The 12,747-nt window shown below is 41.1% G+C and overlaps 1 protein-coding gene across 4 annotated transcripts in view; it reads left to right on the top strand.

Moving 5' to 3' along the window:
• Nucleotides 1-1,080: 1,080 nt before the first annotated feature.
• The window catches only part of dachd (dachshund d), a 99,123-nt gene continuing 87,456 nt past the window's right edge, over nt 1,081-12,747 (top strand). For 2 of the 4 annotated variants that reach the window (XM_084362034.1, XM_084362033.1), the window contains exon 1: nt 1,081-1,879. In XM_084362034.1, coding sequence (XP_084218160.1) covers nt 1,329-1,879 — 551 coding nt within the window. In that variant the 5' untranslated portion in view covers nt 1,081-1,328. The remainder of the gene's footprint in view (nt 1,880-12,747) is intronic. The other 2 variants (XM_084362036.1, XM_084362035.1) reach the window with 1 other exon arrangement.

Genomic DNA, 12,747 nt, shown 5'->3' on the forward strand with positions numbered 1-12,747 from the left:
AAAATATGACAAATCTGATATTAGAATAAAAAGTTTAGAACAAGGTAACCCTTTACAATAAGGGTACAAATCATATTCTTCTGTAATGCTTCACTAATGCAAGATTCATGATGATTTAGTGCAGGATGTATGGTGGATTCTTATTGCTAACCACTGACAAATGATTAAGTTACAAAGGTTTTATTAGATTAGTTCACATTTAATAGATCATCTGTATGTAAGGAATGTTAATTCACAGTTACTTCATACATTAATTAATATACAACCAAATTAGCTGGATTCCAGTAACAAAGAACTTTATATCAGACCCATGTCTGAAACAGGAACAGTAGCAGTTCTCATAGAAACATTCAGCTAGTTTTTTTTAAATCAAACTGGTCATCAGATTCCAACAATAAAAAGTTACATCAATAAACTTTTAATGTAACTTCAATCCAGCTAACCTGATGCATATCAATTAATGTAACTGTGAATTAACATTCCTTACATACTGATGATCAAGTGCTTAATGATCACGCAAATTCCCAGTAACTTCATTTTTTTAACGGTTAACGACGAGGAGTTTATGATACCTCCTGCAGTAATTCATGTATTTATTCATCATTATTCATTACAGAGTGTTAAAATACAAGCTTTGCAGTTTGAATGCCTGAATGACAGAAAAATTACAAGTCTGCAAAAATGCTTTTAACAGTCGCTGGGATGTAAGCAAACACAAAGAGCACAAGTTTTCCTGAGCATTTTGGTCCGATGGTGATGCACTCTCAGTGAGATCTGTGAGACAGCAGGTGTAACATGTTTGCCTGTTTGGAGTCAGAACTGACTGTTAACTGAAACATCACATACACCTTGTGTGAGTGCATTCTTTTTTTATTTTTTAAACCACACAAAAAATATATGCAAATTTCTACACGATTATGATCAGGCTCAACTGGGTTTCTCTCGCGTGGATTAAACGATGCAACATTTAACAGACCTGCAACATTTCAGTGGTAGTCCAAGCCCAGTTATCTGTTCTTCAAAGGCTTCCACTGTCCCCTAGCTCCTCCCTCTCTGTACCGTGTGACAACAACAACTCATCCACAGAGCGGAGCTGCACTTTTCAGCTCATTTTCCTCCTGTCATTCCTCCTCCTATCTTTGATCATTGTCCCGCTGCTCAGCCCCCCCAAAACCCTCACTCAGCACGCCTTTTTTCGGCAGCTCTTTTTACTTCCCAACTTATCTGAGGAGCTAAACTCTCGTGGATTCTTTCATTTCGGGGTGTCTCGGCAGGCTGGGTTTTATACTTTGAACTTCGGCTACTCTCTTCCCCTCCTGTAGGTGACCATGGCCGTACCGGCTGCTCTGATCCCCTCAACTCCTCTTGTCCCACCGCCTCCGATCTCGACTCCCTCCGCGACGACGTCCCCGCCGTCGACAACTTCATCACCGTCTCCATCCCTGGCCCCCCCATCCGGACCCGGACAGAACCTGTTCAGATCAGAGCTCCTCGCCACCGGCAGCCCGGGCATCCCGACCGCGGGTCTTCCCCCCGGCAAACCCGTGTACTCGACCCCGTCGCCTGTTGAAAACATACCGCAAAACAATGAGTGCAAGATGGTCGAGTTGCGCGGTGCCAAAGTGGCGTCTTTCACCGTGGACGGCTGCGAGCTCATCTGCCTTCCGCAGGCTTTCGACCTGTTCCTGAAGCACCTGGTCGGCGGACTGCACACGGTCTACACCAAGCTGAAGCGGCTGGAGATCACGCCGGTGGTGTGCAATGTGGAGCAGGTCCGCATCCTCAGAGGGCTCGGCGCCATCCAACCCGGGGTGAACCGCTGTAAACTCATCTCCAGAAAAGACTTCGAGACTCTGTACAACGACTGCACCAATGCGAGGTTAGTGCAGAGCTCTGTGCGGCATTTTGGTTTAAATGTCTTTACGGACAGGCGTGCGTAAAGGCGCGGGAGCAAGGAAGGGGGAGACATTTTTCCCTTTTTTTTAATATTAAACAAGTGGTTCAGACGATGTGATGAACTTATCAGGCCAATTTTAATTGTCGCTTGTTACAGATTGTGTAAGCGTGAGAACATGCGTGAGCGCACATCCAGGCAATGTGCTCGTGGCGCTGAGTTGGACGGGAAGAGGCCAGCGCGCAACATCAGGGAAAAAGTTCAGTGAAAGTTTTTTAACACGTGCAGGGCAAAGCTGTGCCATGATGGATAGCCTGTCTGCCTCAGGACAAATGAATCGATAATGTAGGCTACACCTCGGCTGAGTCTCACCATGCTGTTGAATAAACTTCAGGTGTAGAGGTGCCACTCCAAAAAAAAAAAACAATTTCAGAAACAAGAGCCCAGTCATCTATTACCAGCCTTTTCTTTTTCCGTAATTCCCCCTAATTTGAGGAAACTTTTAGCTCAACTTTATTGTGAAATCTCTCTGGAATAAAACTAGGTTATGCCTTGGTTTATGCCCTTGCTACAGGGGGAATACAACTTCAATTATGACAACTTTGATTTTTCGGAAGGTAAACAAGACAAACCCAGATTATCATAATTAGATGACATGGAATAATTTTTGCATGAACTGTTTTTTTCTCATTTTTGAACAGCCAGCACATTTCTTAAGGAGGCTACAGAACACTCACGGCTCCTGTTGGAAAAAGAGTGTATGGGGCCATTTTTTTTTTTTCCCACACTGTAAACGCTCGGGATAATTGTCACACACACACGAGAGGATGTGCCTTAATCAAACATCCTTGATTTCTGTTAGACAAGGAAATTAATATAAGTGAGGGAGGCAAACAACCACACATGTGAAAAATGATTGCATTAATAACACATATTGCCAGATCAAATATTTTGAGCTTTATATGTTTTAATATAGAGTGATTTAAGTGGGGATCAATATTTGATTAAAAGGCATTTTTTGCTGTCCTGTTGCTCCTGGCTTTGATGTATCGCTCAGTCTCACAGGATGGTTCAGCCTGGTCAAATTTACCATCTTACCTGTCACTATGATTGATTCCATATTGATCTCCTACCCAGAAATGAGCTGGAAATGCAAATATGATGGAAAGGCTCACATCAGTGGGGAATAGCAATAAACACTTTGAGTCACTTTGGTTATCTCGGTTTAAAAGCACACAGGAAAATTGTAGTGTGAGATTAAACTCAATTCTGACTTTTAGGTGCATGCTTGATATCATAAGTGAATAAAACACTCAAGCATACATACAGAAGTTGCTGTGGAAACAGACATTATTTATGTACCATTAAGTATGTGTATATATATATATGTGCATAAGTATTGCTTTATCTGCAAAGTGCTCTATTAGGCCTGGTGAGAAAATGCAAAATCAAATAACTCACAGAACATTTTGAGGAAGACTTTGACATGGATGTTATTACATTGAAACATTTTTCTGAAGCCTTATTTCAATTTTTAGTAGCCTGCATTTTTCTCTATCAGCAAACACAGTTCCTCTTCCCTTTATGCTTGCTGTGCAACAGTCAGCCTCACACGTCCTCATACAATATTTGGAGCTTATAAATATGCTTCAGCTCCATATTTCCATTGCAATGGCAATCGTCTCAACAACTCACCTGTGCACTTTGGTGCTTAAGCATCATTTACATAAAGCATCAAGGGAACAGAACAACCCCCCCTCGTCTCTCCCTCTCTCTATAGAGAAAGACGTACAGTGCGGTGATCCTCCTCTCAAGCCTGGCGTGGGGCTTCAGGTGACAAAGTATGTGGTTGAACTCTCCGGGTTGTCAATGGGGGGATGGCCAGCGATGGGGTTAAAGGATAATGCAGTGCCTCGCGTCGCTTTAATGACGCTAAAGTGCTGGGCTATTACGGGCACATGGACAGGACTGTAATTGTCTCTGAAAGCAGCCAGGTACTCCCGGTGCTGGGCTGAAATCAATCACTCAGACCCGGCCTGCCCGCCTGCCTGCCCCATTTGGAGAATTACATCATGGAACAGTGAGGCATCCGCTGGATAAAAGGCTTCTGTTACTTAGAAAGAGTTGATTTTATTTGCGGGGATGTGTGTGCTTTACACCGTCTGTCATTGAATTGCTGCTGACAAAATGATCAGTCTGAGTAAACAGGACGCAGGTTGCCCTGTAGGTGAAAACGAGTTCCCTCTTCCAAAGTCGATGCTCCGTTTTGCAACGACTCACTGTCAGGGAAAAAGTATCTGAGTTCACCGGTTAACCCGCTCAGGTTACACAACAACAGCCTGCTGCCTGAGATAGTTTAGCTTTTCATCTCGCCCTATTACCACAATGTCACTACTCTTTTTATACAGTGGCGGAGTGGTAACAATGAAGTGAATAATACTGAGTACAATGGGTCTTACTATTTCACATGCTGTTTTTTTCCCCTCCCGCGGCCTATTGTGTTAAAACAACACTACTCTCATTTTGCACACAGTGTGAATGTGAATAGCATCACAGAGCACTGCTGCATCCCGCTGGTTTAGTTTTGATGTGGACACAAACAAAGCTCCAACCAAATTGTTCCCTACCATGCTTACTTTTGCATAACACTATTTGAACACATTAAAGGTGCAGAATTGTAGTCTTGGGTAGTTTTTGGTGCTGTGGTGGTGCATTCAAAAATGAGAATTTATAATTAAAATTCCTTCTACATACTTTTCTGCGATTGAACTATGTGTGCTTGTCTAACAAGCATCACAGTATTTTAGTAATTACTGTTCATCTTTAAAGATACTAGGAATACAGTCATTCTTGACCCCTTCATTTTCTTAAGGACTCTCGTGCCAGATTAGCAGTGTTCACTCTTCGCTCCCGCACTGATCCAGGTTCAGTAATCTCCCCTACATTATGACTCTGGCCCTCCAGGAGCCCTCCAGGAGCCCCCCTGTTCCAGCTACTTGTTTTCCTTTTCATTTTCCCTGCGGTGGGATGGAAAAGGTTCTTATTGCTTTGTGACACTTGAACTCTCTGAAAGGTTATTATAACACAGGGGGCGGTGCAGAGATATCGCATATCTCTCATTGGTCTGCTTTGTGGAGGCAGGCTATCCGATGCTGGGGCGCAGAAACGCAGCAGTTAATTGACAATCATTGTCTACCCTTGAAGGTTAACCACACGCCCCAGACAATGTCCCACCACTGGGAATGGGACGGCTTTTCACTTACATGCCCTTCTTAAATAGATTTTCCCCGGCTCGTTTCAGTCAAACAGATCTGACTCCGAAAACGTTGCGAGTGACAGGTCACAGTGGAACGACTTTTTTCTTTAAAAGATATATTTAATTGATAGTGATATGACAGAGAGTGCTACGAGAGCTATCACCTCTTTTGTTCCCATTTCAAGAGTGTTTATGCCTAAACACACATATTTGCAAATGACGGTAATTGTTTTGTTTAGCGCTCAGTGTGAGCTGCCACTGAGGGTGCCAGCTTGTCTCTCTCCCTCCTCTCCTCTGCTGAGCTCTCTTATAATATATTTGTTTTCTACAAGGCACGGATGTGTTTACAGGTACTCAGGGGAGATTTCTGGATTCCATTCAAATCATTCCCAGTCAGAGTGGGTGCTAAGATACCCGTCACCCAGCAACCACATCCAAGAGGGAGCTTGGGCGATAATAACTTCAAAAACAGAGTGACAGATGCCTGATTAGAGAGAGAGAGAGAGGGAGCGAGAGAGAATGGTATACAAAGCTGTTTAAAATCCAAATCTATTCAAGTACTTTCTTGAAAGTCAAATTGGCCCTCATATTGTGTGTTGTTTCTTTATTGAAGGGAGAAAAAAAGCATTTTAAGTTCTTTTTTTTCTTTTCTTTTTTTTTTTACATTTTTAATCCTTCAGTGAGGCTCTGCTAAATTTGATTAGGTACAGTACATGTGCTCAAGTCAACTGTGCAGTTGGCAGATGGCGGCAAGGTGTTTTTTTTTTTTTTTAGCAAACAAATAGTCTCCTTGAAAATCAGAATTGCTTTATTGACTTGACATTCATTCAGCTGGAACAAGTGCAAATTAAAACATTTTTTAGGAAAATCTACACACCAGCTCAGTGGACTAAAGTAACATTAATTTTCTCCTCATTTCTTTTAAGAGGAGTTATTTTGCAGCTTACAGTACAATGAAGCTGAGCCAAGACGGTGGAAATCACAGATTTCACTTGTTAAAGAGGCTTTGTTTGACACTGTCTAATGTCATTTGTGGATTTAGAGGCTATTTGCATGGCAAAGAGGCCTGTATTGTTAATTTGCCTGTTGGAAGCATTAGTTGTCCAAGCTCCTATCTTATTTGCATGCCTTTACTGGATCCGCAACAGCAATTGAATTACCAATTAATTCTCCGACCAAATGAAATGGTTCGGAATCGCACATCGACATCAGGTCTTTCCACGTTGATCAGTGTATTAAAATGACCTAATTTTACTGTGTTCACCAACCATAAAGGGGTATTAGCTTTGATTTTTATAGACAACAGACGTAAGCTGTTTAAAATCTATCTGTCAATATGACTTATCTGGCATATTAAACTAGATTTGTTAACAGTGATTTTACCGGATGATTTTGCACTTGAGACTGATTGCCTGACAGGCCAGCAATAGATTTTGGGTCACTCTGATTTCCGCTCTCCCCTCTGCCCAGTCAGAGCTCCCTTGCTTGTCTTTACTCACGGGCTCCTTCACATTAAAGCACATTTAGGGAGCATGGCGGAAGTCACTGACGCTCGTACCAGGATGTTAAATGCTACTGACAGAAGTTAGAGGGAGCAGATGAGATTTCCTGATTGGAGAAGGAATGCAGGCCCTTGCCTGGCTCTGTCTAATATGGTCACATAGAGAAATTGATTTTCCTCAGAAATTAATTAATTTTTCATATAGCCCAAAGCTGGAGTTTAAAAAAGAGTGCACACTTGCTGGTTTCCTATTTTCCCCCTTTTTTAAAGAATTATTGCCTAATCATATTAATACTTTTGCCCCAAGGATGAAAAGATAATTGTACAAATGCATTTGGAAATATGTATCACTGAGTATTTATGATTAAATTATGCAAATAACTCCGCTCCCATCCTTCGTGGGCCCAGATTGTCTAATTAGGATTGATATGGCGAATAGATGTTGGGGAATCTGAATACAAGCATGTCCAAAGAGCAGAAAATTGAAAATGACAAGGCTGGAATCCTTAAAAAGTGTGTAGGTTTTTTTTCTCCCCTCTCTGTCTAATTCAGCGTAACTGTATCAGGAGTTAATTTTCCCCGGCTTCATTTCTCGTCTGAGCTGACAGGAAAAGGAATCCATCAGGGAAGCAATCTCAGATGGGATTCCACAAATTTCCTCCACTTGTTTTTTCTCCCCCTCTTCATTTTCGTGGAGGCTATCAGGGATGAATCTTCTCCTGAGTAAACATGCAGATGTTATTCCTCCAGTGTCGATGTTTTTGGAGCTCTCTACTCAATACAAATGACTCCCCCTTATAATTGAAGTATATTAAGAAAGGAATGTCCTTTCTTAATAGCCCTTTGTACTTTTGGAATTTGAGTGAAGTAATGCACATCATGTTATGATAGCACAACTTTCTTATTTCACTCAATGTTAAAAACACTGTATGCAGATGCATCTTCATTTATAGGAAGAAAATATCTGTCCCCTATCATCATGCAAATGTAATAACATCTCTTGTCAAGTTTCACATGACAGTGTTAGGAGTAGAGACTCATTATAGGTGTGGCAGATTATCAGATCTGATATTAAGCATTTTTCCAGCTATCAGAATCAATGTTCTTTTTGTCTGATTGCAGATAAAATTAATTAATAGTTCTAATATAGATGTAGTGGACTTTAAATGTTCAATACTTGCCACCAAAATTTAGCAGAGAGGTAGAAAATGGAATGAAAGCACAAGTATCTCAAAATTGTAGTTGAGCACAGTGCTTGAGGTAATTGTACTTAGTTACATTCCATCAATGGTTATTCTAAATCTAAGATTTTCATTTTTATGGCTAATGTATATCGGTTCCAAACAGAGCTGCATCTCATTATTTTCATTATTGATTAGACTGGCGATTACTTTACAGGATTACTGCGATTCATCATTTAGTTGACAAAGACGTCAAAAGTCATGAAAAATGCTCCTTGCAAATTTCCCAGAATTATCCAACCATTATTCCAAAACCCAGAGACTCTTCATTTACTCTTATAAATGACAATAAAATAAGCAAATGCTCACATTTAAGACACTGGAACCAGCAAACGTTTGACATTTTGGCTTCAAAAATGACTTTTGACAGTTGATCAGTTATCTAAATAGTTGATAACAGATTTTCTTTCAGTCGACTAAACAATTAATAAACTAATTGCTGCAGCTGTAAATCCAAATATTGGTTATTGGTCTCTGTGATTACTGATAATCAGTATTGGGATCGGCCCTGAAAAAACCATCAGTCCATCCCTCGTTAGTGGTTAGTGTTTTTGGCAGGCGATTGCACTTGATGCATGCAAAGACTCCATTTCGTCAAGACCAAAGTAATCAAGTATATCAAATAGATGTTCAAAATGTCTTCAATATATTACAGTATATTCCCATTTAATAAACCCCAACCTAGACTGTGCCATTTTTAAATTCTTGTTGGACCTGCCCACACACAGACAGACACACTGTACATTGACACTAGTTTGAGCCAACAGTTACATGTAATTTAACAACAGCCGTGTTCCTTGCTGGGCTCAGCGGTACATCACAGAGAAGAAATCAGGGAGGAAATGACATCGGTTTCCACTCTCTCTTCTTCTGTTGTTAGCTTCAGATGAACGGCGCAGCACAGGAACGGCTCCGGTGCCTCCAACAGTATCTATTAAAGGGCTGATTGTTATCTAATCTTTACCTGGCGCTAGCTGGAAAAGCCCCGAAGCTAATGACACTTGAGACTAGCAGCACATTCTATGGTGGTTCAAAGCATCTGCTCAGTCAATACCTTCTGATGAAAAACTAAGAAAACGGCCCCACAGCTATTTATGTGAAGTCTGAATTCACTTAAAACACCAGAAACACTTTATGCAGTCAATTTGTTGCATTGAATTATAACTAACAACGTGCATAAAATGAGTTCCTGTTGAGCCAGCAGGCTAGACACTGAGCTGCTCTCCTGTGCCTGGGTCTGGAGCTTATGAGACTCTGCTGTTCAATCAGGTTTTAGATTATCTGCGAAAAAAGAATTTTAAAAGTAAATAAATGAAGTTAAAGTATATCAGCATAAGTAAATAATTATAACGTGAACAATGCTGATGTCAAAGTAAGTGATTCATATTTAATTTACTCAGAGCAGCATGCTTCTTTTCATTTTTTACAATTTTTTGCATGATTGTGTACTATAATGTCTGTCACAAATGCTAAAGTACCAATTTAGATGAGATTGTTCTCGTAATACATTTATGGGTCATATCTAGATGATTGGTTGGAGCTACAGCATTGGACACTGATCAGCAGATTGTTCCAGATCTGTCTTTCAAATGACGAAAAAAGAAAAAAAGAAAGACATCGCTGTAACCTTGCTATATCCACTCAATCAAAACTCATTCATTAATCTTAAGGTCACTGTCGGCTGAATATTTCTTAAATTAGAAAAATCAAGAAAGAAGTAACAAGTAATAATCTCCCTCTTAAATCGTTTTAATAGCGGATATATTAGCTTTCTTTAAACAACCTCATGGTTTAAAATAACAAAAGGAACATGAATGTTTAAGACTGCGTACGAGTGTGTTTAGAGCAGTAGTGCTATTTTCAATACAGAATCATTTCAGTTGTCAGCAGTTCAAAGTGAACGAAGCAGCTCATTCGGTGTACTGTAAAATGATAAGGTCTGCAATTTTGGCTGTTATCCATAGAGATAGCCACACCCAGAGCTGCTTCCTGACGGCATCGCACACCTGTAGAGGTTATGAGCGGGGTATCAATATCACCAGGTCAACACATTTTCATCTAACACTGACATCTCTCTTTGCCTTTCACCCTCTCTGTCTCTCTCCCTCTAAGCCTAGTGAGAATATTGGTGGGAGTCTTTATTGGTTGCAGCGCTTGGGTTTCTCCCCTCGTAGACTCAAATGTCACCGTCTCCCTGATGTTTCTTTAAAATCGCCTGTGCCACCACTTGCTGTGGCGCCCGGCTATTATTACCCTCCTCTTAAAGAGTGACAGTCGGGTCCTCGGAGACGTGACACAAACCTGTGTGGATGGAGCTGTAGTGCTGTGTCAAGCCAATGCTCCCAGCCAATCAGATAGCACGAGACAGAGCACTGTACACCTGGTATGCGACGGGGTTAGCAGACAAGTCAGGAGTCAGCTCAGTTTTACACATTAAAACATGACTTTTGCTCGTCTTAAAGATACAAATTGAAATCACAGACCTGTAAATATGAACGTAATCACTTTCACTGTGATGTTAAATCATCAAACTTAGTTTGTGCTATTGTCTTGAAAGCAATGTGTTGTAGTATATGTTCCAAGTAATTCCACAGTAGTGCAGTAAATACAGCGAGACACGTTCTCTATGGAAATAAACATGGTTATGATAATAAAGCAGCCCCTGGCTGAAATGTCCACATACATTAACCCTCTGTAACTTTCACATGAAGAGTGTGTGAGTGTGTTTTCTTGTGTGCATGTGTGTGTGAGATGCTCAGTGAGGGAGAGAGTATGTGTGTGAGTGAGACAGAGAGGGAGAGGGAGAGAGAGAGAGAGAGAGAGAGAGAGAGAGAGAGACACCCTCGCACTACTTCACATATGAATGGTCTTGTGTGAAAAGGAGGATGAATTGAGTCAAGCTGACATAGCATGCCAATAAGCTTTGTCTCATTTCCAATGCCGTATTCATTTGTGCCACAGAGAGATTTATTGCATGATTGACAATTATGAGAGGGTGACCTAGTTCTTTGTGATGGAACAAAAATGGTTTTCATCAGTTGCCTTTGCTGTCTTTTGCATTGTGTGTGCGTATGTGACGCTCCCTGGTAAAGAATAGGGATAGCCCTCCGTGCAATGAAATTCTTTTTCCCCCTCTAACTATTGAAACTCGTGCATTTTTCTCGTAATGGCTTCATATATTTTGCATAGAATCACATCATCCACTATGTCTGTTCCACAGCAGAAAAAATGAATTTCCTACCCCATTAAGCAATGTGAGCTGTCCAAATGGATCACGTTAAAGTGACGTTTTTACGAATGCTCTTCAATCTCCAACTTTGGTGTGGAAATAAAAAGAAAAGGGAAGTAATTTTGCTGTCTGTGGGTATCGTCAGCACACGCTGGGCCATTTTCTATCACTACTTACTGCACTGTATCACTGGCTGTATTATTATTATTGTTACCTGATCACCCAAATCACAAATACACTCATCTTTTTACTGTTGTGACTGTCAGTAAAGGGCTTCATTTGTGCCTTACATTTTCTGATTCCTTTATTCCTTTATGGTTCATTCTACCTGTCTATTAGCTGTGTGTTTTCTGTGTGTGTGTGTGTGTGTGTGTGTGTGTGTGTGTGTGTGTGTGTGTGCGCGCGCCCAGTCAAGCTTAGATTACTACGACTGTGAGGAGGAAGTCTCTGCACCTCCTGGGACTCCTGCTTGACTGGCCCCACAAATGATACAAGCCAGGGTTTAGTTGGGAGTTAATATCCTGCAAAATTGTCCTGCACGGCCTCGGCAGAATGTGGATGATTAAATGACACAAGCATATCAAAAACATTTTTCTCAGACTAGTGGCTGTTAAGTGTTGCGCCGGTGCAGCCCGTCTCCCAAGGTTACCATTAAAAAGAAAGGAATATTCAGTGGGAAGTGGGTGTCATTGAGCTGTGATTGTGTGTGTCTGCATGTGTGCACCTGTACGAGCGTGTGCGTGGATGCTTTAGATGTTTTGTGTAATGCCCTGTTTGAGTGGTAATAATATCTCAATAGGATTTCAGGGTCTCATTGAGAGGTTTGGTAGAAGGTTGAGAGGACATATGCTAATTGAGCCTGAGAAGACTCGCCTCTCTCAGAAACACATCCCACCAGAGTTTTTTTTCCTTGTACACTGGATGCCAGACTTCCCCCAGTGACAAAAAATAAAGGCTTGAGGCTCCAAAGCGATCCATTTTATCCTTTCTTTTTCAAAGGATGCAATGCTTTGTTTTAACCTCTGCAGGAAAGGAGATGAAAGGCAGTGTAATAAAGCCAAAAGGTCTTTCTGTAGTTATCAAATGGCCTTTCACTCCTGACCTTTAAGATGCCACAGTAGGAACTGGAGACAATGCTAGAAATACAGATCGGATTTCGGAGATCAAACACCTCTTTGTATGGTTTACTTGCACAGAGAAGAAAGAACAACCTTTCACAGCCCATCATTTGAAAGTAGGGAAAATAAAACCAAGAAATATTTGGAAAAGAATGAACTGCCGTGTCAGCGCCTGCACTCATCAAAAAAGTTAAAGTAACGCTGCAGCAACATACGTTCAGGTTCTGAGGCATTTCTTTACTTCTTCCTTTATCTGCTTTGTTCTTTGCCACAGGAATGGGCTCTGTATGAGTCACCTGGGACTTAGCTCCTGAATGTGTGTTCACATGTATTTACAGTACAGTGTGAGTTGTTCTTTATATTACATGTCATTGACATATTATAGAAACCTTTTCACACAGCTGTGCCGTTTGCTTCTCATGTTGTTGCTTGTTATGTTAACATTGTTCCAGTTGACGCACCAGTAAGCCTTTCACAAGACAAAGGATGGTAAAGCTTTAGATGAATT

Source organism: Pagrus pagrus, assembly GCF_965226575.1.
Source record: "Pagrus pagrus genome assembly, chromosome: 9".
NCBI classification, from domain to species: domain Eukaryota; kingdom Metazoa; phylum Chordata; class Actinopteri; order Spariformes; family Sparidae; genus Pagrus; species Pagrus pagrus.